A 21177-nucleotide genomic window follows, 5' to 3' on the forward strand; every position below is an offset into this window, starting at 1 on the left:
TCTAAAAGCTCTCACTGAGGAAATCCCTCCCTGTGTGGCCACAGAGCTTGGCCACCTCACATCAACCACGTGCTGTCTCCAGGGCACTCTGAATAATGGCTAGAGCAGGTAATTCTGTGCTTTTTATACCATGGTTATTTAAATCAAGGAAATAAAACTTGTCATTCAATCAACATTCTATCCCTTGGGTTTTTTTTTTTTATTTTATTGCCATAGGAGTTACACAAAGGCAAGGAAGAACTACTTTAAATTTAGTAGTAAATGAGGATGACATCACTTTTCAAAGGTAGAATATAGGAGTTATCTGGACAATTAATCTTTCAGTAAAAAAATAATGTATCCTTATGCTAAGTTCATAATGTTTATCACCTACTTGTCAAATATGTAAAAAAACAACTTTAGAAAATTAATTAAACCCCCTTTTTTTTTCTCTTTTTAAGATGTTATGACAGGCTTTGTCTCTACAGATACAGAACAAGTCTCCCCATATGGAATTCTTCTTAATTTCCATTCTGGAATACTCAGGTATAATTTGTGCATTGCTCTTCATCAAAACCAGAATGCCTAGATCTTGCCTTAAATCAGAAACAGCTTGAATTAATTATGAAATACACTAAAATGAAATGTAAAGCTCTTTAGAATATACCTCTGAAATCCTGTTTTTAGCTTGGTTTTATGTTTTTAAATATAAAAACAAAATAAACCCCAAGGCTTCCACTTCAGCACAGTGGGGGTCACTCACATATGCAGATAATATCATTTATTACACACACCCTCCCCCTGTTTCTCTCTGCCCAGCTTCTCCTTTGTCTCACATCTAATTCCCTGTTTACCTGAGGAATTAATTCAAAGGATTAACCCATTGGTTATTGAGGTTTGGGGCTATGAAGTAGAAAAGCTGTAACTTCTGTATATAATGTAGTACTGTGGATGAGCTTCTTCATAAAAACTTCATAAAAATATTTATAAATTCTACATCTACAGGAGTCTATTAAACGATAAACAGAGTCATAATCAGCATTATGACAATAGATCTCAAAGTGCTCAGCAAGGTTAATTAAATTACAATTTAAAATTAGATTCTGCATTTATTTATCCCACAAGTTACTACTGAATGACCCTGGACTTCACAAGGAAACCCACTTTTTATATGAAAAAAGCTCTTAAGAAGTGCTTTGCTCTGAGACTGATAACCTGAGGTGTTTTGCAGTGAGTTTGATTTTCTCTGTTTTCACAAAAGCTTGTTTCTTTTCATAATATGCAGCTTCATTAATAAATGTTGGATAGACTGTACAGTTCCCCTGATATGGAATTACTTCTCCATCAAGAGTCAAAAATTGAGGATCACCATTCTTCAGTGGCTGCCAGTCTTGATCCTTAGGGAAAGAAAAGAAATAGAATATATTTACTTTCAGGTTTCTGTATATTTTATGTGATTCTTGAGATAATGCTAATTATGCAAATTTCTGCAGTTTATGGCATTTTAAAATAATTCCATTTAGTTTTAATACATAATTTTGTATATATAATTTTGTGTGTCTGGCCCTCATTTTCAGAATTCACTGGTAAAGTGAACTAGAAGGAAACTGCAGATGCTCACGATTGAAAACAGACCCTCATTTTAGAATTAAAAATTAGGTTTATATTTTAAAATATAAGCTATCCTATTGGCTTTTTCTTTGTAGTGATTTTATGTTCAGTGATTCCCAAGACAGTTCCTGAAATAATGAATGTATGATCTTAGTGAGAGGACTTAACCCTAGGGGAGGCCTAAAATATTCAATAAAACCCTTTGGTAATATTGGCATTTTAAATATTTATTACTAAAATATACAACAATGTAGCAAAAGCAACACAGGAATAAGTAGAAAATGTCACAAAAGGAAACTATGCTAGAATTTACCTGTAGTTCAGGATGAATTATTGCAATAATTTCACCATTCTTATTCCTGGGATAATCTACTTTTTCCATTATTTTAAAAACCTCGATTGTGCATGGTGGAAATTCCTTGCCTAGAAAGAATAAATGTAATTTAATGTCAAGGTGACAAACTGCCTGTTAAAAAGAACATTGCCTTATTTATTCTCTGCAGAATGGTTCAAATCATCAGGTTGTCCCCTCAAAGCCAAGTTGTAGAAAGATGGTCCAGTCATGTATTGGGGCATGTGAAGTTCAAGTCTAAATTTGCTACTGAAATGTTACTTTTCACATAAAAAGACCTATTTTGTAGATGAGGAAATCAGTGAAAGGCCTGTTTGCTAGTGTTGCACAGCACAGAGTGGTATCAGGGGTATTTAATATTTACTATACCAGCACAATAATGGAAATTCTGACCTGCATAACTGTATTGTTTTCTTTCTATTAAAAAACAAAACAACCCAACCCCCTGACAAAATGTACTCGGAAATAATTAAAACCACTTATTTTGTCAGAGTGTATTTAGGTAGTGCACAGGCCTGACCTTAATTTTTTAATTCTCCCCCCACCTTTTACCTGCTTTACTGTAAAATGTCATTTTTTTAAAATATTCTCCTAAAATAGTCCACTGACATGACATAGGATGCTGTAACCTCTCATTACCTTCATTAAAAAGCTGCACAAAATCAAGGCCATGTTTGACAATCTTCCTCATTTTGTCCAAAACATCAGCTCTAGCAACACCTTGTGGCTGGGGCCCCACCTCGACACCTGTTTGGAGATGAGGGAGATCATTAATGTCACTTAATGTCACCACCACACATCAGCTGCTTACACTGCACAGCAAAAACAAATGTCTGCTGGGTCAGTATTGAATGTTTAAGAGGGATTGTAAGGCACAGAATTACGTGGGTTTTTAAGGCAAGCAAGTCTTTGTCATGTATTATGAATATTTTCTGCAAAAAGTGGGTTGAAGGATTTCTGTTATGGTGTAAATCAGAACTCTTCAGAAGAATGGATAATCACATCCATTCATTTTGGTAAATATTGCCAAACAAGCAGCTCCTGGTGCTCAGAGCACTCTGCATAAGGCAGTGAACACATCTGAAAACAGCCATATTTCCAAATCATTGCTGGTGGGTTGAAAGAGCCTTTAAGTTTGATATTTACCAACAGGATGTTTTGCCACAGACCGAGTTGTTGCATATTTCAGGCTGGGATGTTCAATCAGCAGAGCAGGACAAGGTTCTGGAGCCAGAGAGTTCTGTGGAGATGGTTTAAAAATGCATTTGTCATGCAAAATGGTTTCAAATGTTGTGCCACAAAAGATTACTGATGCAGAAGTGATTTACACAATGTCTTCAATATGTTGCCTTTATTTCAGGGCCCTCGAGGAAGTAGGACATCTTTAGAAAATGCACAAAGCTGTGTTTGTTGGTGTCTGTTCCATTAACTGATGCCAGGCAGCTCTGCTGAACCAGAACTGAGCACAGTTCTGGTCTTGAACTGCCAGCAGAGGGAAAAAAAAAAAAAAAGATCTCCTCAGCATGGTTCCAAAAGTGAGAACTGAAATACCATAAAGCAGATTTCAACTATTTTATTTGGGGTTAGACTCCAATTCTCTTATGGGGACACAGATTGTGAATTAAGCCTCTTTTCATCTTCTTTATTGGCGTTTTTGCTACTTGAGGCTTCTTTCTTGATGACTGCCTACCATTACTCTTCACATAATTTTAGTCAAAAGCTTTTTAGATCTTTGTGTATTTTTAATACGCCTTTAAAAAGAATACATGTAATAAGAAAAAAAAAGTTTGAAAATACCTTGTTTTTAATGGAAAAAACAAAATTAAAATCCCACACCATTGGCCCAGCCTGGATTCCACCAGTCACTGCCCAGGCCACCAGAATTCAAGCAAATTCTGCAAACCTCCCTCTACCAAAACTTCAGGAACAGCAGAATCAAACAGCTTCTAAAGACACATCACTGATAAGGGAACATTGTCAGTACCTACTTCCATTATTTGTTACATCTCTTTATTTAACAAAATTAATGTTTAACTATTTAGCATGTATAACCCAAATTTATCCAAGTTCCTGATAGAGCAGTGTGAAAGCAGATTAAACTGCATTAATTTCCATAGATGTTATTCTAAGTATTCCTCTTTGCCCATCAGTCTTAATAATGTTCATTTTAATACATGAAGATATGATGAGTTTAAATCTGAATTACCTGATATTATAATCAAATTAATAGTTGCCTCTGATTAAAAAAAAATCATCCCATGAGTAATGAAATATTTTAAACAGTTTTGCAGAAGAAAAAAATAGTATATTTAAAGAAACTACAAAATCATATATAGTAATACAACATTACAACTAATAATGTATTTTAATAGTTCATTTAAATTAGTTTTACCTTGATATAATGAACCATTTGAATTGTAAAGTCATCCCTGGAGTTTTCAAGAATAATGGTACCACCCATGTTAGAAGTGGTGTTGTGAAGGTCAAAAATAAGGTCATAGGCATCATCACTACCTTTGGGACCAAATATATGATTGATTTCCTGAGCCCTCCTCACTTCATATGGAATATCTTCCACCACTGGCCTGCTGTTAATATCAGCACAAAGAAATTAGTGAGCTCATTCCACGGCTTTACAGTCAACAAAATACGTATTAGCCTTTTCTTTTTACTTTAAATCCAAAACTGACTGGAGTTGAAATCACCTTTTTAATTACCAAACTTTAAATTGGCTGAATTTGTTGAAGAAATCAAGTATGATTGTCTAGTAATTGTTTTATTATTCTGTGTCTTGTGCAGAAGGGTATTAGAATTATTTAATCAAATTTTGGCTGGAAACAATTTATTTCTCCTTACATCCCCAAATTTCCCCCTATGCATAATAAAACTAACTAAAAATTTAGTAACAACATAGAGCACTTCCAAGACTGGATCCCCCTCCTGCTGGAGACCATATTCAGACATCAGTCCACGATGTTTTGCCTTGGACATCACCCTCAAGGTTTTATTTCTTGTCTTCTCATGATCTCACCAGACTTTTACAGTCTATTCCTTTAGGGTCCTTAAAGCTCAGTGAAGATTTTGCTACCTCAAATCTGTTCCTCCAAAGTTTTAATACTTGTAATTTCAGGAGACTCTGTGTATCATATAATCCACCTTTCTGTTCCTTAGCTCTGCCTTTGAAATTCAACATTTCTTCACATAAAACTGTTAATTAATACTTTTTATTGAAGCCAAAGAGATTTACACCATTGCTTTCAGTAGTATCAAGATTTCACCCTCCTTTTTCTTATTTTGTAAAATAATTTGTGATCTTGAAGGTTCTACACTTAAGGGACCAGGGGAAGGTACTTCAAACACTCAGTAGTGCTGAAATAGAACCAGGCAACATCATAGTATTTACTGAGAAATAGTAGTTAAAATATGAAGGAAACCTGCCGGTGTCTTAATCTGGTGTTTTTTCAAGTGTTCTGTGTTCAAAGCAGCTGAAACCAAACAAAACTATATTTTTTTTAGTATGTTTTTCCAAAGTAAACAATTAGAAGAATGGCCTCAATACTTATATGTATTATCTTATGTGTATCATCTGCTTATCTTAGATGTAATAATCAACAACAAAATTCTAAGATGAAAAGGCAGATGAGAAGATGTGTAGGGTAAGAATAACTGCCTGCAAAATATTTACAGTAAGTATTCCTTTCTGTGATATTCACCTTTGCCATTAAAACTTTTCTGAAACAGAATTACCAGCAAAGTACACCTCTGGAATAGATGTCTCAAAAGCACAGAAACATCAAATTCTATTAACAATGTAGAATCACTTACTATTTTACAGTAATTATAGACATTATTTATTTTAAAATAACGAGTCAGTTAAATTATTGAGGTTTTTGGGTATGCTTTTGCCTTAGAATAGATTATTTCTAGCTCCAAATTTTTCTAATTTCAAGTTTTCACCTTTTGCTGTACATAATTGGAATTAAACATACTTCCCTGATTTCTGTGCCATTCTTTCAGATACTCAGATGTCCCTGTTTAATTGCTTTTATCTGCTATTTCTTGGAAGTGTAACTGTATTCAGAAGAGCTCCCAAACTGAATTGCACAAGACATGAGAAATAATGACTCTGACTCAGAACAGTGGTACTCCAATTCACACAAATGCAGCTCATCTAATGCTAATTTAAAATTATGTTTAAGATAATGTGTTGGTTTGAGACTGATTCTACCAGCAATGGAAGTGAGTCTGTTAACACATGCAATTTGTTCTTTTTTTTTTTTTTTTGTGTTAAAGGTCAGTAATTTCAGTTATGTGACTGCGCTGTTAAAGTAGTAGGAGAACTTGCGTTCAACATTTTAATCTGGAAAGAATTTTAAAACCCAGAAAAGCAGAACAACAGAAAGCACAACCGCTCTTACCCAAGGCTCTCGGGGTCAAAAACCCGGTTGAGATCACAGTCAATGTACCTGGTGCACCTCTCCACAGCCCTGGGGTTGGTGAGGAATGGGTTCACCTGCACTCCTGGTCTCTGGATCTCAGCTCCATCCTGCTGCCAGTGCCTGACCAGGAGCACCCCCGATAATTCATTGCCGTGAGTGCCCCCGAAGAGCCCGACCCGTCTCACCCGAGCGCATGGGGAACTCATGCTCAAGGAAAGCTTTTCTCTCTGAGGGGAAAAAAAAAAAAAAATTTCTGTCCAGTAGGAGAGTCTTTCTTCTGGTTAGGTCAGACGCGAAAGAAAGTGAGTGGATTTCTCCCAACAGTTCTCAACTCAGTTTTGAGGCGGGATTTTCCAACCTCCCTCCCCAAGGAGCCTCCCCTTCAGTTCCTGTATTTAGTAACATCTCCGAGGCTGTTAATGGCACTGTTCCACAGTCCAAAAGTTAACTCTGGGCAGTCTTTATAATGTATGATCTATAGGGAAATCCTGTGGAAATGAACAGTGGAAAACACTGTTTTTACACTTAAATATCAAGCATTTTTGCACTGCAAATAGGTGTAACAGGTATTCTCCTGTATGTTTGAAGTTCCATAAGTATTATATTACATAAGGGCAGAATGATGTAAAGTGAGCAAAATCAGCAAAACAAGAATCATATCTTGGCTCTAGTCCAGCACACAATGCTGAAACATCAAGTATTTTCATCTAAAAAAAGCCAAAGAACAGCTACGTTCCTCAATGCGTGCCGTGGCTTGTACAACCTCTTTTGTTTTAGAAATCCTACGAACAGCGATTAGAAGGAACACGAGCTGAAATTACAGTGCAATTTATCCACGACTGACTTGCCCAGAGTTCTGGCTCCAGTTCTATCTTGGGATCTGCTAACACAGACCTCTAACACATTGAAACAACTTTGCCAGGGACAACTCTCTAACTTTTGCAGTATTTTATTAGAAAGGAAACAGATCTAGACCACGACGGGACAATAGTTCTGTTCTCTCCCAAAAAAAACTTTAGTCAGCAACTTTTCTTCCATTTCCAAAAGCGTTCAAAAAGGCTTCTGAAGCTTAAGCCAAAGAGCAGCTGTAACTTCCATCCTGAGAATCAAAACATTTAGAATAAAAGGACTTATTAACAGAAAAATAAGCTTTATTGCTGTAAACGACAGAAGTATTTGCAATTGGTATATGACTCATGATATAAACATAACAAATATTAGATTGCAAGAGAATAAAGAATGTTTATTGAACAATTCCTTTTTATTAAGATTATACTCCAGTGACTGGGAGAATATTTGGCCAGAGCCTGAAAGGCTTTATATCCCAGGCTGACAGAATGTAGGTCTAGGAAAAGTTAAGCACAGGATTTAGCTAGAATAGTTCTGCCAGGAATATAATTTCAACAGAAATTGCTCTTTGTTTTGGTTCACACATTTGGATTTTGCTGAACCTTACAGTGAATTAATACAGAGAGACTGTTTGCTTAAATACTCAACTGTATTACTCTGTACTTGGGAGCTGTCAGATATTTAATCAGAATGAGTAATTTATTAAACAAAGCAGTAAAGTTGCATTTTACAGCACTGGTCAGTCTGTACTGTCCTTTGACCCCGTCTCTCTTCAGCAGTGGTGCCAGAATGGGGAGTGACACAACACCCAAAAACACAACTCACACTCTGAATCTGGGTTTGCTGAATTTAAACACAGCAGCAGTTTGAAGAGTAAACACCAAAATGCAAACATTTCATTTATCTTTTATTCCTGCTGGCACTGTAATGGTTGTAATTCCTTCCAAAGCGCTGAATGAAACACAGAGATGTCTGTGCACTTAATTAACATGCAAGAAGTTTGTCTCCTAAGAGTGTTTTTAGGACAAAGACAGTGAATTTCCAAACATGAGTTTAGGAACTAAACACATGGAAGCTTCTTTTATCCCCTTAGAGGAGTTCCTATCCAAACACTTTTAACTCTTGGTGTCCCAGGACCTGCCAATTTGAGAATGAAGGGAAATTCACATGGAAAGTTTTCACTCTTCAGGGTTAAACGCTGGGACCCATCCCTTACTCCCGTGCTTTGCCAATACTCACACTCTGAAAAAGGGTGTGGGATATTTAGTTTAGTAAGAATCCAGATTGGTTTGATGTGCTGCATACAGATCTTTGGGAGCGCTTCTGAAGGAAAAGGTTTACTAAAACAGGACAAGATCCAATCGTGCCAAGCACTCAGATTTTAGACAGGAACGAGCCATGTGTAAAAGCCCGAACAGCTGAAGAGACAAACAGGGTGGAGAATTTAGTTTTATTTACAGACGCGTTTGCGTCCACACGCTTCTGAAGATTCAGCTCCTGCCCCGGGTTCTCTGAGGGTGACACCGCTTCCTCGGGGGCCGGGGTAATTAATGAAATCTCACCGAGGGGGTGATTAAAGGGGTCTTGTGTCTCCCAGCCGGGCGCGGCCGCTCCCGCCGTGCCCTCAGCGGGTGGGAACGGGGCTTCACCTTCCCGCCATTTTCGCACCGCCTGAGGCGCGAGCGCGCGGACGAGTGTCCGTTATTTTTGGCGGGCTTCGCCTGAGGGCTTCGCCTCAGCCCCGTCCCTCAGGGCTGACCCCGAGCCTCGACCCTCAGCCCCGTCCCTCAGGGCTGACCCCGAGCCTCGACCCTCAGCCCCGTTCCTCAGGGCTGAAGCCTCAGGGCTCACCCTCAGCCTCATCCCTCAGTGCTGACCCTCAGCCCGGTAAGCGCTGACTCTCAACATGGCCCTGACCCTCAGCCGCACTCCTTCAGGGCCTGAACCCTCGGGGCTCACCCTCAGCCCCGTTCCTCACGGCTGAACCCTCAGGGCTTACCCTCAGGACTGACCCTCAGCCTCATCCCTCAGCGCTGACTCTCAACGTGGCCCTGACCCTCAGCCCCACTCCCTCAGAGCCTGAAATCTGCAAAGAGCAGTTGCATCTTAGGCGTGCACCTATGGATCTTCTAAAATCAGTACAGCTGCTTCTGTATTTTAGGGCTTCTGTTCGAAATTATGCCAGTCACTGGAGCTGCACTGTTAAGAGAAACTGCCATGAAATCACGTGAAATTTGGATGTGTTTGCAGCATTAATTAGTTTGCTTTGTTTATCTGACTTCCATACAGCAAATTTGGAGAAATCAATACATTGCTGCCTGTTAAGATTCAGCAAAGAAATGAAAAGGAGTTTACCTGACACCTCGGCTCGGAGCACAGCAGGTACCAGCCCTTCTTATGTGTTCACAACTCATTATACTTTAATAGACACAAAATACATTTATATATGTAGTAATCATACAGGATATTCAGTGTTTAGCCCTAAATACCCATTTCCTGAGTGGACTTGCATGGGTTACCTGTTTATTTCAGCACAGGGTGAGATTTTAGATGAATTCAGAAAACTGGTCACTGAGGGAAAGGTTTCATTCATGGGATAATAGGCAGGACAGAGAGCTGGGAACATAAATTCTATGAGGGAATGGCCTTTTATGTGTTTATGAAATGTAATTCCTATGTGTATTGTAAAATAATGAAATAATTTTATTTACATATTTTAAGTGTGGGTTGTGTGTCCTTTTGCTATTAATATGGCATTACTTAAATTTTAATTTTAGGTTGTCTGACTGTACCACTGTTCAATCAGAAAAAAAGGACTAGACAGCCCCTCACTTCAAATCCACTTAAAAATGAACCAGGTGCTGGTTCTGGGACTCGTAGTTATGACTTCTCTCCCTCATCATTTGGTAAGTAAGACATGTTTTATTTTTTTTACTGCCTCTAAATCCAAATAAATCTTAACTTCCTGATTGTATTCTATGAAATCAGACACTGTCTTTATCAAGAACTATATGCATCCTTTATAGCTATTTCTGAAAAGTTCATTATGTAAAAATTGTCCTCCAGGAAATTTCTTTCTCCTCTGCACAATTGAGCTTTCTATACTTCTTGCCTAGAGGGAGTTTGACTCTTTGTGTGATGGAGAATGAAGTAGCACTGGCATTTAAATAGAGTCTCTTGAAACAGACCTTTTGTTTTCAGCTGATTTCAATCAACATTCAAGTCCTGTGTTACAAGAAGAAACATTTGTAAGATGTCCTTCTTGTAGTTCAGAAAGGAACTTCTGTTCTGCAAGTTGGGCTTGGAAAGAATAGTGCAGAATTCTGCTTTTAGTGCTTTCATTATGTTTTACTTGTAATAATGTTTAAAAGTTTTCTTACAATAAAATTTCTGTTGCTAATAAGTCTAATGTTTGTAACTGAGCTATTGTCTAGAGAAGCAACCTACTTGTTAGAAGTTGTCTTATAATTGCAAATATCAAAGGATCACATTCTCCTTTTTTCTTTTTTCTTCCTCCTTCCTATGTGAGCCCATTTGTGGGACATTAAACAGAGTTGGAGGCCTACAAAGACTTACTATCTTTCAGTCTTTTCCATTTTTATCAATATTCAATCCTTTGTCTTTTGAAAATTAGGCTGGGGAACTGCAAACCCAGAAGTGGATGAACTGCAGAAAGCAGTAAACAGTGGGTATGTAAAAAGCAAGTTATTTGTTGCTTTTTAAATTTTTGTTTGGATATTGTTTCATGAACAATCCATGTGTGCCTTACAATAAAGCTGTTGCTGTGTCACTGATACTTTAAACTTGTCTTTGAAAGCCAAGCAGAACATCCGATGGCTCCTTCCCTTATGAAACCACCAAATGCATCAAAGTTTAATTTAGCAAATGCTGGAAAAAACTTGTCTGCCTGCAGGTTGGTGAAGCCTTTAATGTCTATTATCCTTCCTTTTTGTTCTTATGTGAAAATACATCTCACATTTTCCCATATGCCTGTAGCAGTCAAAGAAACCCTTTTAATATCACTCTCAGAGGAAAGCTTGTTTATTTTATTTTAGAGTTATGAAAATATGTGAATTTTGGCTCAGGAAAAATCCCTTGCACGGGGCAGGACAATAACTGAGCAGGGTTTTAAGGCCAGTTGAAGTCATATGGATCTATGCACAGGTGTAATCATTGGCCTGTATATGGATAAATTTGGTGTAAACTCAAGTGAGTTTGGAGGTATTTAAAGCTAAAACAACAATTTATGGATTGCTTTTATATACTTTAATCACATAGCTCAGTATTCAGAAGAGGTACTGTGATACTGAACTGTTGTATTGCAGGAACAGAAATGAATATACTCCTTTAGGTAAAACAGCAAATTCAAGATCTGATAATGGAACTTCTCAGAAGTTTGAGAACTTTTCAAGCAGTTTGAAAACTGTCCAGCAGCAAAAACTCCCTGACAGTCGTAACCCATCCCAGCTCATCAAAACAGACACATCCAAAGGACAGTGGCCAGTGAAACCCAACACTGTGGCAAGAAGTCTGCAGGATCATAGTCCAGCATATAAATTTAACAACAATACTCAGCAAAATAAAATGAATGAGAACAAATTTGGTTGTGTCCCAGAAGATAAAAGTCAGGTAAAACCTATGGGCAGGGTTGATAGGAAAGACACAATGAAGAAAGCAGTAAAGAAAGAAAACTGGTGGAAGATGGTGAGGTGTTCATCAGCCCTTAGTAAAACCTGGAGTTTCTGGAAATTTAGAATTGAGATTTTCATACTGTAATAATCTAAAATCCTCAGTAAAGTGGCAGGGAGTTGTTTGTATGTTCTAAACAAATGCTCTAATTTTAATGTAATTATTGTCTATTTTACATAATAAATGCCTATGTGCCCTTTGAAATTGCAAGTTTCTATGTCTAACTTAAACTTTTGTCTTCATCTGAAAGGAAATTTCATCATCTCAAGTGAAAACTAAAATAAAAAAGAATTCTTTGCGAATCCTGTCTGCAGTCATTCAAAGTGTGAGGCACTGGAGCCAGTATGCCTATAAAACTGCACTGTTATTTGAAGTTTTAGGTAAGCATTATAAGAATATAATCTGCTAATAATGCTAGGGCAACAACAAGTGAGAATTTTTCAATAGCTGAAATACTTAAACCCACAAAATATTGGCATGAGCACCATCAATTTCCCTTCCATTCAGCTATCAAAGGTGACTGAAACAGGTACAAGATTAACACTTCAGTCATCCTCCAACATCAAGTTTTTCCATTCTGTTTCTTTCCTTGTTTTTAGAATGTGTTAATAAGTTTTCCTGTTTAGTAGGAATCTTCTGTAGAGTGATACAGTTTTACAATAATTTTAATACAATTAATCTTGGAATGATTAATTTTTGCTTAATGGGACAGGCACACTGGATTCTGCAGTCACACCTGGAGCATATGGGGCAAAGAACTTTCTTCTGAGAGATGGAAAGGAGACCCTGCCTTGCGTGTTTTATGAAATTGTGAGTATTCTATGTCCACACGTAACAGTCACCACTAGCTCCAATCCTTTTTATGAATGCAAAGAGAAAACATAAATTCACAGTGCAAAAGGCAGGCTGAATGTTTTTACCCTATTGTTCCCAATTTAGAGCAATAGTCACTACTTAGGCATCCTCAGACTTCTGTTTCAGAAAAACAGGTGGGACTTTGAGTTTAGTTTTTAATTGGCTTGTAACAGGAAAAAAGCTGATGTAAAGGTCTTCTGTTTTACGTAGCCCTCAGAAACCAGCCATGTGGAAAGCTTTTATGTGAGGTGATATAATTATTTTATGTGTTTATTATGCTTTGATGAAGGACCGTGAGCTTCCACGACTCATTAGAGGTCGAGTGCACAGGTGCATGGGAACCTATGATGCAAAAAAGAACATTTTCAAGTGTGTCTCTGTAAGACCAGCAACTGCTCAAGAACAGAACACTTTCCAAGACTTTGTTAAAAATGCAGATGTTGAGATGACAGCATATGTAAAAACTATGAATGAAATGTAAAAATCAAAATGGTTGTCCAAAACCCAGTTTTAACTAATTGTTATCTAAAGGGTGGACATGCTACAATATTTACCAAAACTACCTGTGAAAATCTGGTTAAACATTTGAAAATACCACTGTCCTGTGTTATCCAACAAATGCTGTGTGGTGTTCAATTGGGTTCCCATTTATGTGTTACCTGATTCAAGGGGTTTTTTTAAATAATCAGTAAAATACCTGTATAAAATAACAACATCCCCTGAGGCGGTAGGAAGATTCCCAAGGACACAGAGGAAGTAGAAAAGAAAGAATTATTTGAACACAGAACTTCCTTGTCTTTGCCATAGAAATATCTTTCATGACAGATGGACCATGTACATGTTTATGTGCCTTTGCCTTCAAACACTACCTTTCATAGGTTATTCCTGCTGTTCCTATTTCCTTTTCCCCTACTTCAGAAGCTTTGTAGCAGATCTCTTGGGAATTGCAAAACAAAAGAGTTGTCAAGAAAATAGCAAACAGTATGGGTTTTTTTTTATTATTTTATTATACAGTGTTGGCAATTGGAAATTTCACATTTAAAATAATTGAAATATTGTATCCAACAAGTCAAATACAGAAAACAGTTAATATTCTAAAAAGGAGCCAGCTAGTCAACGCAGAAACACATTAATGGAAAATACAGCTTTTAGTTACACTTAAAAAATTATATATTTAGAATAAAACTTGAACCTGGTCCAGCAAATTGTAACAGGAAAACGCTTTTACACAGTTTAACGCGCAGACAGTCTTTATTTAAAAAAGTGATCTGTCAGTGTGAGCACAGGCATTGTCAGCAACAGGTGAGATCTAAAGGATGTGCTTTACCAACTGCTGCAGGGATCACTGGAATTATCACCACACCTTCAGTGTGAAGCGGGCTCAGAGCATGGATGCTTCAAGGAGGGTTTTGCCAATCCAGTGGTAGAGGTCATGTACATGTGTTTGATTTATTTAAATATTATAAAAATGTTATAAAATGTTAAAGGAAGCTCCTAATGGAAGCATTAGCTTGACTGATAAAAGGTGCAGAATTTTGCAGGATGCAGAGTTTGATGATTTGCACAACAGAAGCTGAGCTTTAAGAAGTAAAGGATTTGGTACAGCAGTGTTGTGAATTGTGAGACTGCTGTAACAGTAATTTAAAACTGCTTCCAGTTAAGTGATTGATGCTTGCAGTTTTGCACATGTGAAACTTGTGTTAATAAGTAATGACAGGAATAGGTCCTTTGTCTACTAGGTACGTTATGGCTGTTAATAAAAATCTAAATTAATTTTTCTTTTCAGGAAGTGTTTAGATCTTTGCAAAAGAAGTTTCTATTTGACACTAACAAATCACTTTTTCTAGTGAAACATTAAGTGAACAGTCGTAAACATTACACAAAACAAAAAACCCTACTCATTACAGTTTTTTACACACTACTCAACATTTTTCAGTTGTTGGGTGATTTTTTTTTCTTGACCATATTGATCCTGTCTTGTATAATTGTTCTAGTGTAAAGGCACAGGTTGGTTAGGAAAGAAAAGCCTGCATCTCTGTCTCTCTACTTTGTGGTGATTATTTTCTTTTTGCATGTTGTTTTTATTCCTCACTTTTCTGACTCTTACATGAAAATTATCAATCTCAGACATTCATTAAAAAAAGTGTAAGACATCACTGAAAAGCACATTAATATACAGAAGTGACTGAAATTTATTCTTCTTACTTTAGGGCATTCCTTCAGCCTATTTTGTTAAATATTTGGAAGATTTAATTTCTCAGTCCCTGTGAGCAAAAGTGCAGAGCACTCATGCTCTCTTTCCCAGTGTACTTAATTCTGCATTGGGATCTGCATTTTCAAAGAACTTGCTAAGTTTGTGTGCAGAAATTGCTTTTAGAGTGCATGGAAATGTAACAACAGGACAATTATTTTGGAAAACAACACAATGTTCCATTGAAGTTTAGAAGGGTGAGGAATGTAAACAAGACTGCAGAAGTCATTGATGTATATTAAAATAACACAGTGATTGTTCTGTTTGCATTTTCTTATACATCCTCAACATGTCTCTGTCTGTCCCTTCATGTACACCTTCCCTTAAAAAAAATAAAAATTCAGGAATCAGTTGGACTCAGCTAAGTGAAGAATAATAAATTTGATCACCTGGTTTGTGCCAAAATACAAAACTAAGAAGTACACCTCTGAATTAAATATAATCTATGTGATTTTTCTTTTTAATAAATAATAGAAAATAAAAGATGAGAATAGAATTAGAATTAAAATTTTATTTTAAATGAAAAAATACAACAGTGGTGTGAGATTAGAACCCAATGTTTCTTTTGCTTAAGGCAATCAAGTGCACTTATTTCAATGCTTGATAATAATGAATTCAGTGCTGTTGTGGAAATCAGACCTCACAAAATTTCCACACAGACTAATGAAATATGGCCATTTGTACTTCTGACACAGCATCAGATTTTTGCTGGTCATGTTCAATAGCATTTCAGTTCACTTTTTTTGTTTTACAATCTGGACTCTGAATTGCAATGGAAATACTGGAATTAGTTCATTCTGCCTCGTATTATCACTACAGATAAGGGCCATTGGGCACAGACATTTTTGTAAACAGAGATTTTTTTCTTTTCAGCCTTAAACAACAAAACCAAAAATCTACAGCTGTCATAGTTCAAAACATTTTGTTAAAGTCCACTTAGAATTATAATTAAAGAAATACTGAGAACAAATTCTTAGGATTTTTTTTCCCTGTTATTAAAGTATTAAATCATCATTAAGCCCTTGGAAGTAGTTGGAGCTCTCAGAAAAAAAAGAAATTTCAATTTTACCCAAGACTTCATGAAGATGTCTCTATATCTTGGCAATTAGAGCAGAAGTAAAAACTGTGCCCAGAACTTACAATATGCAGGTGCTGCTAAAATATATAGATTAAAAAGAAACTTTGCTTGTATACAATTCTTTTTAGCTATCAATCTTAATTTTAGGCTGTGGCTACTAGTAGGTGCTTTTTTTCTAATCAAAATAATTGTAACAAAATATCATTATTGATTTTAAAGTTACGGGGTTCATAAAAGTTCTGACATTTCACAATATATCAAAAGTGAATTGAAGCTTTTAAGACTCACAATTTTGAGACACAAAAGAAACTGGGAGGTAGACAGATGTTTTGAGGATAAACTGCTGATTTTTTTGTCTAAGGCAGTATGCCATTATCTGTTTAGAGCAGTGTAAAGGCTGCTGATTAATCCTATTTCAATTCCAGAGTGTTCGCTGCTCGCGCTTACGGAAGACTTTCAATGCACTTTTGGTCTTTGTCAATCTGACCTTCTCTTCCCCATCTCCTCTCCTCTCTTTAGCAACACAGCCAACTGGAAGTGCTTTAATAATTTCTGCCCATTAGTGTAGACAGGAATGTTCTGTTCTTAAACAGTAATAAAATACTATAAAATAGTAGGTATTGGAGTTGGAGATATGTGCTCTTTTGGTGCATATTTTGCAAAGAATGGTAAAAAGACAGACAACATGACCCCAACAATTGCCAGCATGTACCCCCATCCAATCTGGCAGTCTCCTGCATAGTAGATGTCTGAGTTCTCACAGAATCTCTTCACAGTAGCAGAGTTGAAACCGAAAGGGTAAACCAAAAGCCCAGAAGCCATTATGAACACTAGAGAGGAGAAAAAAAAAAATCACACCAGTTATTATCAAACATTAATTCCTTTGGAAAAAAGGAATCCTTATTTTAGAAAGACAAATATATATTGTATTAAAATCAATGGAAAAAGGCATAGCTTATAAAACCCCCTTGTGATTGGCAGATTATCCTCCTTTTCATAATTACCTCTTGTGAACAGCAGTGGTGTGACAAGGCAGCAAGTTGGGATTTTTTTCATGGGAACTCTTGCCATTAAATAACTTCAGAAACGCTGTGATCTGAATTATGTAGCCATGTAAAAAGTAAGGTGGTTCAGATACAATGGAATCCAGAGGAGAAGAATTCCTAAATTGGCAGATTCCAAACCAGCTTCACTTTCTTCTCAACAGCATTTTTGTGCTTGAGACAAACAATTGCTTTGTTATGCCAAATAGAAACTTTCAATGAAAGAGTTCAAATGGAGTTTTTTAGATTCTGCTGATGAGGTTCTGATAATGTGAGACTCATTAGTACCGACTCAAATTGTTTAAAACATCCTGCATTTGAACAACTGATGAAAACCAACACCATCTATCTTCTTTTTATTTATTTATTTCATGTCTCTTCACATTGGAAAGCCAGGCTTGCCTCCTGCAATTACCCTGCATTATCCATTGGCTTTTAATAGAACTTCACAGATTTTAGTCTTTAAGGAATCCATGTCATATTCAAATATCGACTTAGGCAGGTAGTTGAATCAACAGCAGAACCACTTTTCCAACTTTGAAAAGAAGACTGGCCAAGGTATAACTCATGAGTAAGATAAAGATGCATGAAAATCCCCCAGGAACAACTCTTAGAATCTGATTCTGTCCACCTTGGAAGTGGAGAGGGGCTGAGCCAGGCTGGTGAGAGGGGTTACACCATCTTTTGTTTGAGAGAGCACTGAGAAACCACGTTGTCTTTTCTATCCCTTCTGCTAATTAATAACCACTACATTTAAAAATCTCTACTTTATTTTAAAAAAGCTTTATTTTATGTACTAAAAAGATACCATGGAGCAGTCCCTTTTCCTCTCTTCCCCTTTTTCCAGGACAGTGTTTTGTTCAAATTCAAGGTAGTGATTCAAGAAGCAACCAGAATTAACAGTTATGTTTGAGCTGATAGATAATTCATAACCAGCAAACATCTAATGAAACATTAGGAGTATAAAACAAACACTGTGTGCTATTCTCTGTTTGTGATTGCCTCTCAGATAGGGCATGTGCATATTACTCCAATTATAATATTGGAGAGGCTTAATCTTAAAAGTATCCACTAAAAAAGGGCAATCACTCATTAATCTTTTTTAATTAAAAAGACACTTTAATTAGCTTGAGGGTTAGATGAAGTCCAAAAGTTTAACACACAGCCTGCTGAGTCCCTGAATAATTTGAATTAAACCTTTCCTTCTAGTCCAAATGGAACTGCTGAGTTAATCCCCTGTAGAAAACAATAAGGTGAAGAAAATGGAAATTAAAAGGAGAGAAAGTGGAGCAGCAGCAAAGTCTGTTTCCCTCTGGGTATCCCACATATGGGTACAAAGAGAAGCTGCCTGCCAAGAGGTGGAACTCTCTGAGCACCAAGTGTTTCACCTGCTCCAGCAGCCACTCTCCTTTCTTTAAACCTCAGGAATAATTTTGCAGTGGTTGCTGTGGTCTTTTCATCTTTCCAAGCACAAGGTGGGTGAAAGGTGCTGGTGCAAGAGCCAGTGAGGGAAAAGTCCTTCCCAGCACAGGCAGCATCCTGAGCCAGTCTCACAATTCCTGATCCTCCAGCAGCTGCCCCTGCTGAGGGTGCCCAGGGCAGGGGGAGCTCCTGGAGCTGAGATTTCAGCAGCTGTGTCCCTGCTTTTAGGGCCTGACAGTAACCAGACATGCTAAAGCTGAATACAAAGAAGTTGTATTATGCAGATCTCCCTAATTGCACATGTGACACCCCTAAAAAAATATAACGTGAAAATACAGTAAAAATGAGGCTAAACCAGACAAGAACAAGGGGTGATAGTTTTTAAATTAAATCAGGGTGGACTCAGAGTAGATAGAAGGAAGAAATCTTTCATGATGAGTGTGGTAAAACACCAGCACAGGCTGCCCAGAGAGGTGGTGATGCCCCATCCCTGGAAGCATCCAAGGTTAGGTTGGACAGGGCTCTGAGCAATCTTGTCTAGTTGAAGACATCCCTGTTTGCTCCAGGAGAACCTCTACAGGTCCCTTCCCACCCAAACTATTCCATGATTCTGTCATCTTGTTCAGTAAAGGTCACTGAGCTTTCCCAAAAGAGCTGAGGGGCCAGCACAGCCGGAGAGCCAGATGACACTTGCACACCCAGGAAAATTCCAGATGGCAGAAACATGGGAAATAACTCAAAAAAGGGAGATTTTTCCTACTGCTGTTTACCAGAGTATTAAACCACAAACTAAACCCTATTAATCCCCGGACCTGTGCAGTTGTAGGTTCACTCTGACACAGGTGAGATGTGGAACAGGGGCTGCCCAAGAGCCTGTGGTGCACAGGGGGTGCTCAACACAGCTCCCCTGCAATCCAGGCTGCTCCACTGCACCAGGAATCTTGAAATAGCCCTGGGGTGCAAAAAACCTTCTGTGAAATGTTGGGAAAGTGAGCCAGTTTAACAAGAAACAGCCACTGCTCTAAGCAAGAAGCAGGTCTAAAATTAAAATTTCAGTTTGTTCATCTTTTCAAAGCCAAAATAGCATCTCATTCGATGAAAAAAAAAAAAAAAAAAGCAGAATTGGAAACAATCCTTTTAGCGATGAAATCCTTTCCTAACTGTTAAATTTCACTGGTTTTCTGACACTGTCTCAACCCTTGCTCTATTTCACATATCTGTTCCATATATGTTGTCTTTTTGATTGGGTTACACAGAATTGTTTTGAAGGCTGTGTTTTACAGTGTTTTGATTGCCACTTGGTGCTGATGTTGCATGGTGTGATTTAATGGAAGCAGCTTTATTTTTTTTCCAAGGCTAGAAATAATCTGTCACAGCTGAACGTGTATGTTCACATATCAAACGGGCTAAAAAGTTACCCATGGTTTCACATATCCTCAGGCATGTCATAGAATGACCTCATTATTCTCATTTAGGTGCCCTCTTTCTTACAAAGGCCCCAAATATTGAATAGCCCCGTTATTACCCGCAGAAGCCGAGCTTTCAGGCGTGGTGCTAATGACTGCTTAATGGTGCTGTCTGTCAGCAGCACAGCGAGCTGGGACAGCACACAAAGGAACAGTGGGGCTCCGTTTAGGCTCCTCTCTAACACTCACGCCTCTCAACGGCTTTCCAACAACAAACATCACTTTCAAAGGTGTCAGAACACAGCAGCGAGTGCATCTCCCCGTTCTGCGTGCTGTAATGCTGCTGTCACACAAGGTGATGAGGCCACACAACATATTGGGGTCTGTTCTGCAGCATGAAGCCTCTGGGGTGTGAGAGGACTTGCCAGTAAAATGCATAACTGAGGGTTTTTAAAACATGGTTTAATAATTTGATTAATCTCCTTTTTTTGTTTTGTTTTGTTTATTATGTGCCACACTGGTGTTTGTTATTGCTGGGTTCTCTCCACCTGAACCCTCTGCAGTAACTCACAGCCACTACTGGTGGCAGGCCAGAGACAAGGCCGAGCACATTGGTTCAACAGTAAGTCATATTTTATTTCTACTTTCTAATCCCTAAGAGTTACAGTCTCATCCTCTTTGCTTCCCTACAGCCAGATGGTAAATGGCACTTTCTCCTCTGAAGGGTTTGCCAGCCAAGGCCTGGTTTTATTTTTAAAAAGTAGGTTCCTGAATTGGTTGCTTTCTAAATAACTTTAATAGGAATAAGGTATTATTTGAAAGGAGGACACTTCTCTTTAGGGGAAACAGGGCTTTTCCTAGGAAAAAATTGTAAATTGTTGGTGAAAATACTGAATCAGTGACACTTCTAGTTGGGGAAAATAGCTCTTTCTGCTATTTTAAAATTAATGATATATAACTCTTTGTCATTGCAATGGTTTATTCATTTCATTAAGCTCCTGTACAAGTGTTTAATTATTTAAATCTCTCACACCATTTTCAAGTTGATTTTAAGCCAAAGCAAAGCAATGCAGTTCTCTGGAGTGTGTGCAGAGGGCACCAATGTACAACACTCTTAGATACCATGACAAAAAAAAAGGCTATTTCCATTCCACTTCTTTTGGCAAGACTGATGGAGTTTCCAACATCTGAAACACAATAATT

The 21177-nt window shown here is 37.6% G+C and overlaps 3 protein-coding genes across 7 annotated transcripts in view; 1 reads left to right on the forward strand and 2 right to left on the reverse strand.

Moving 5' to 3' along the window:
• Positions 1 to 84: 84 nt before the first annotated feature.
• ASPA (aspartoacylase) lies at positions 85 to 8880 on the reverse strand. 2 transcript variants are annotated; one of them, XM_053960953.1, is made up of 8 exons: positions 8793 to 8872; positions 8470 to 8648; positions 6361 to 6608; positions 4335 to 4530; positions 3089 to 3182; positions 2582 to 2689; positions 1904 to 2013; positions 85 to 1376 (listed from the first exon to the last, which is right to left on the reverse strand). In XM_053960953.1, the coding sequence occupies exons 3-8, from the start codon at positions 6585 to 6587 to the stop codon at positions 1164 to 1166; spliced, it is 948 nt and encodes a 315-aa protein (XP_053816928.1). In that variant the 5' UTR covers positions 6588 to 6608; positions 8470 to 8648; positions 8793 to 8872; the 3' UTR covers positions 85 to 1163. The 2 variants fall into 2 exon arrangements, with proteins under 2 accessions (XP_053816928.1, XP_053816929.1); XM_053960954.1 differs by lacking the exon at positions 8470 to 8648 and having other exon boundaries at positions 8793 to 8880.
• A 131-nt stretch (positions 8881 to 9011) lies between these two features.
• SPATA22 (spermatogenesis associated 22) overlaps positions 9012 to 21177 on the forward strand; it is a 45736-nt gene continuing 33570 nt past the window's right edge. Inside the window, exons 1-9 of one of the 4 annotated variants that reach the window (XR_008434295.1) lie at positions 9012 to 9117; positions 9520 to 9612; positions 10008 to 10136; positions 10865 to 10919; positions 11048 to 11143; positions 11556 to 11859; positions 12170 to 12299; positions 12632 to 12729; positions 20538 to 20596. Coding sequence is in view for 3 of the 4 variants with exons in the window: in XM_053960949.1 (XP_053816924.1) it covers positions 9570 to 9612; positions 10008 to 10136; positions 10865 to 10919; positions 11048 to 11143; positions 11556 to 11859; positions 12170 to 12299; positions 12632 to 12729; positions 13064 to 13255 (1047 nt within the window). In the remaining variant the exon portion in view is untranslated. Of the gene's footprint in view, positions 9118 to 9519; positions 9613 to 10007; positions 10137 to 10864; positions 10920 to 11047; positions 11144 to 11555; positions 11860 to 12169; positions 12300 to 12631; positions 12730 to 13063; positions 13888 to 20537; positions 20696 to 21177 lie in introns of those variants that run through there. The other 3 variants (XM_053960951.1, XM_053960949.1, XM_053960950.1) reach the window with 3 other exon arrangements.
• Positions 13749 to 21177, reverse strand: part of LHFPL7 (LHFPL tetraspan subfamily member 7) — a 58499-nt gene continuing 51070 nt past the window's right edge. Inside the window, exon 3 of the mRNA XM_053960955.1 lies at positions 13749 to 16933. Coding sequence (XP_053816930.1) covers positions 16707 to 16933 — 227 coding nt within the window. The 3' untranslated portion in view covers positions 13749 to 16706. The remainder of the gene's footprint in view (positions 16934 to 21177) is intronic.

This window comes from Vidua chalybeata, chromosome 20 (assembly GCF_026979565.1).
Source record: "Vidua chalybeata isolate OUT-0048 chromosome 20, bVidCha1 merged haplotype, whole genome shotgun sequence".
Classification (NCBI taxonomy): Eukaryota; Metazoa; Chordata; class Aves; order Passeriformes; family Viduidae; genus Vidua; species Vidua chalybeata.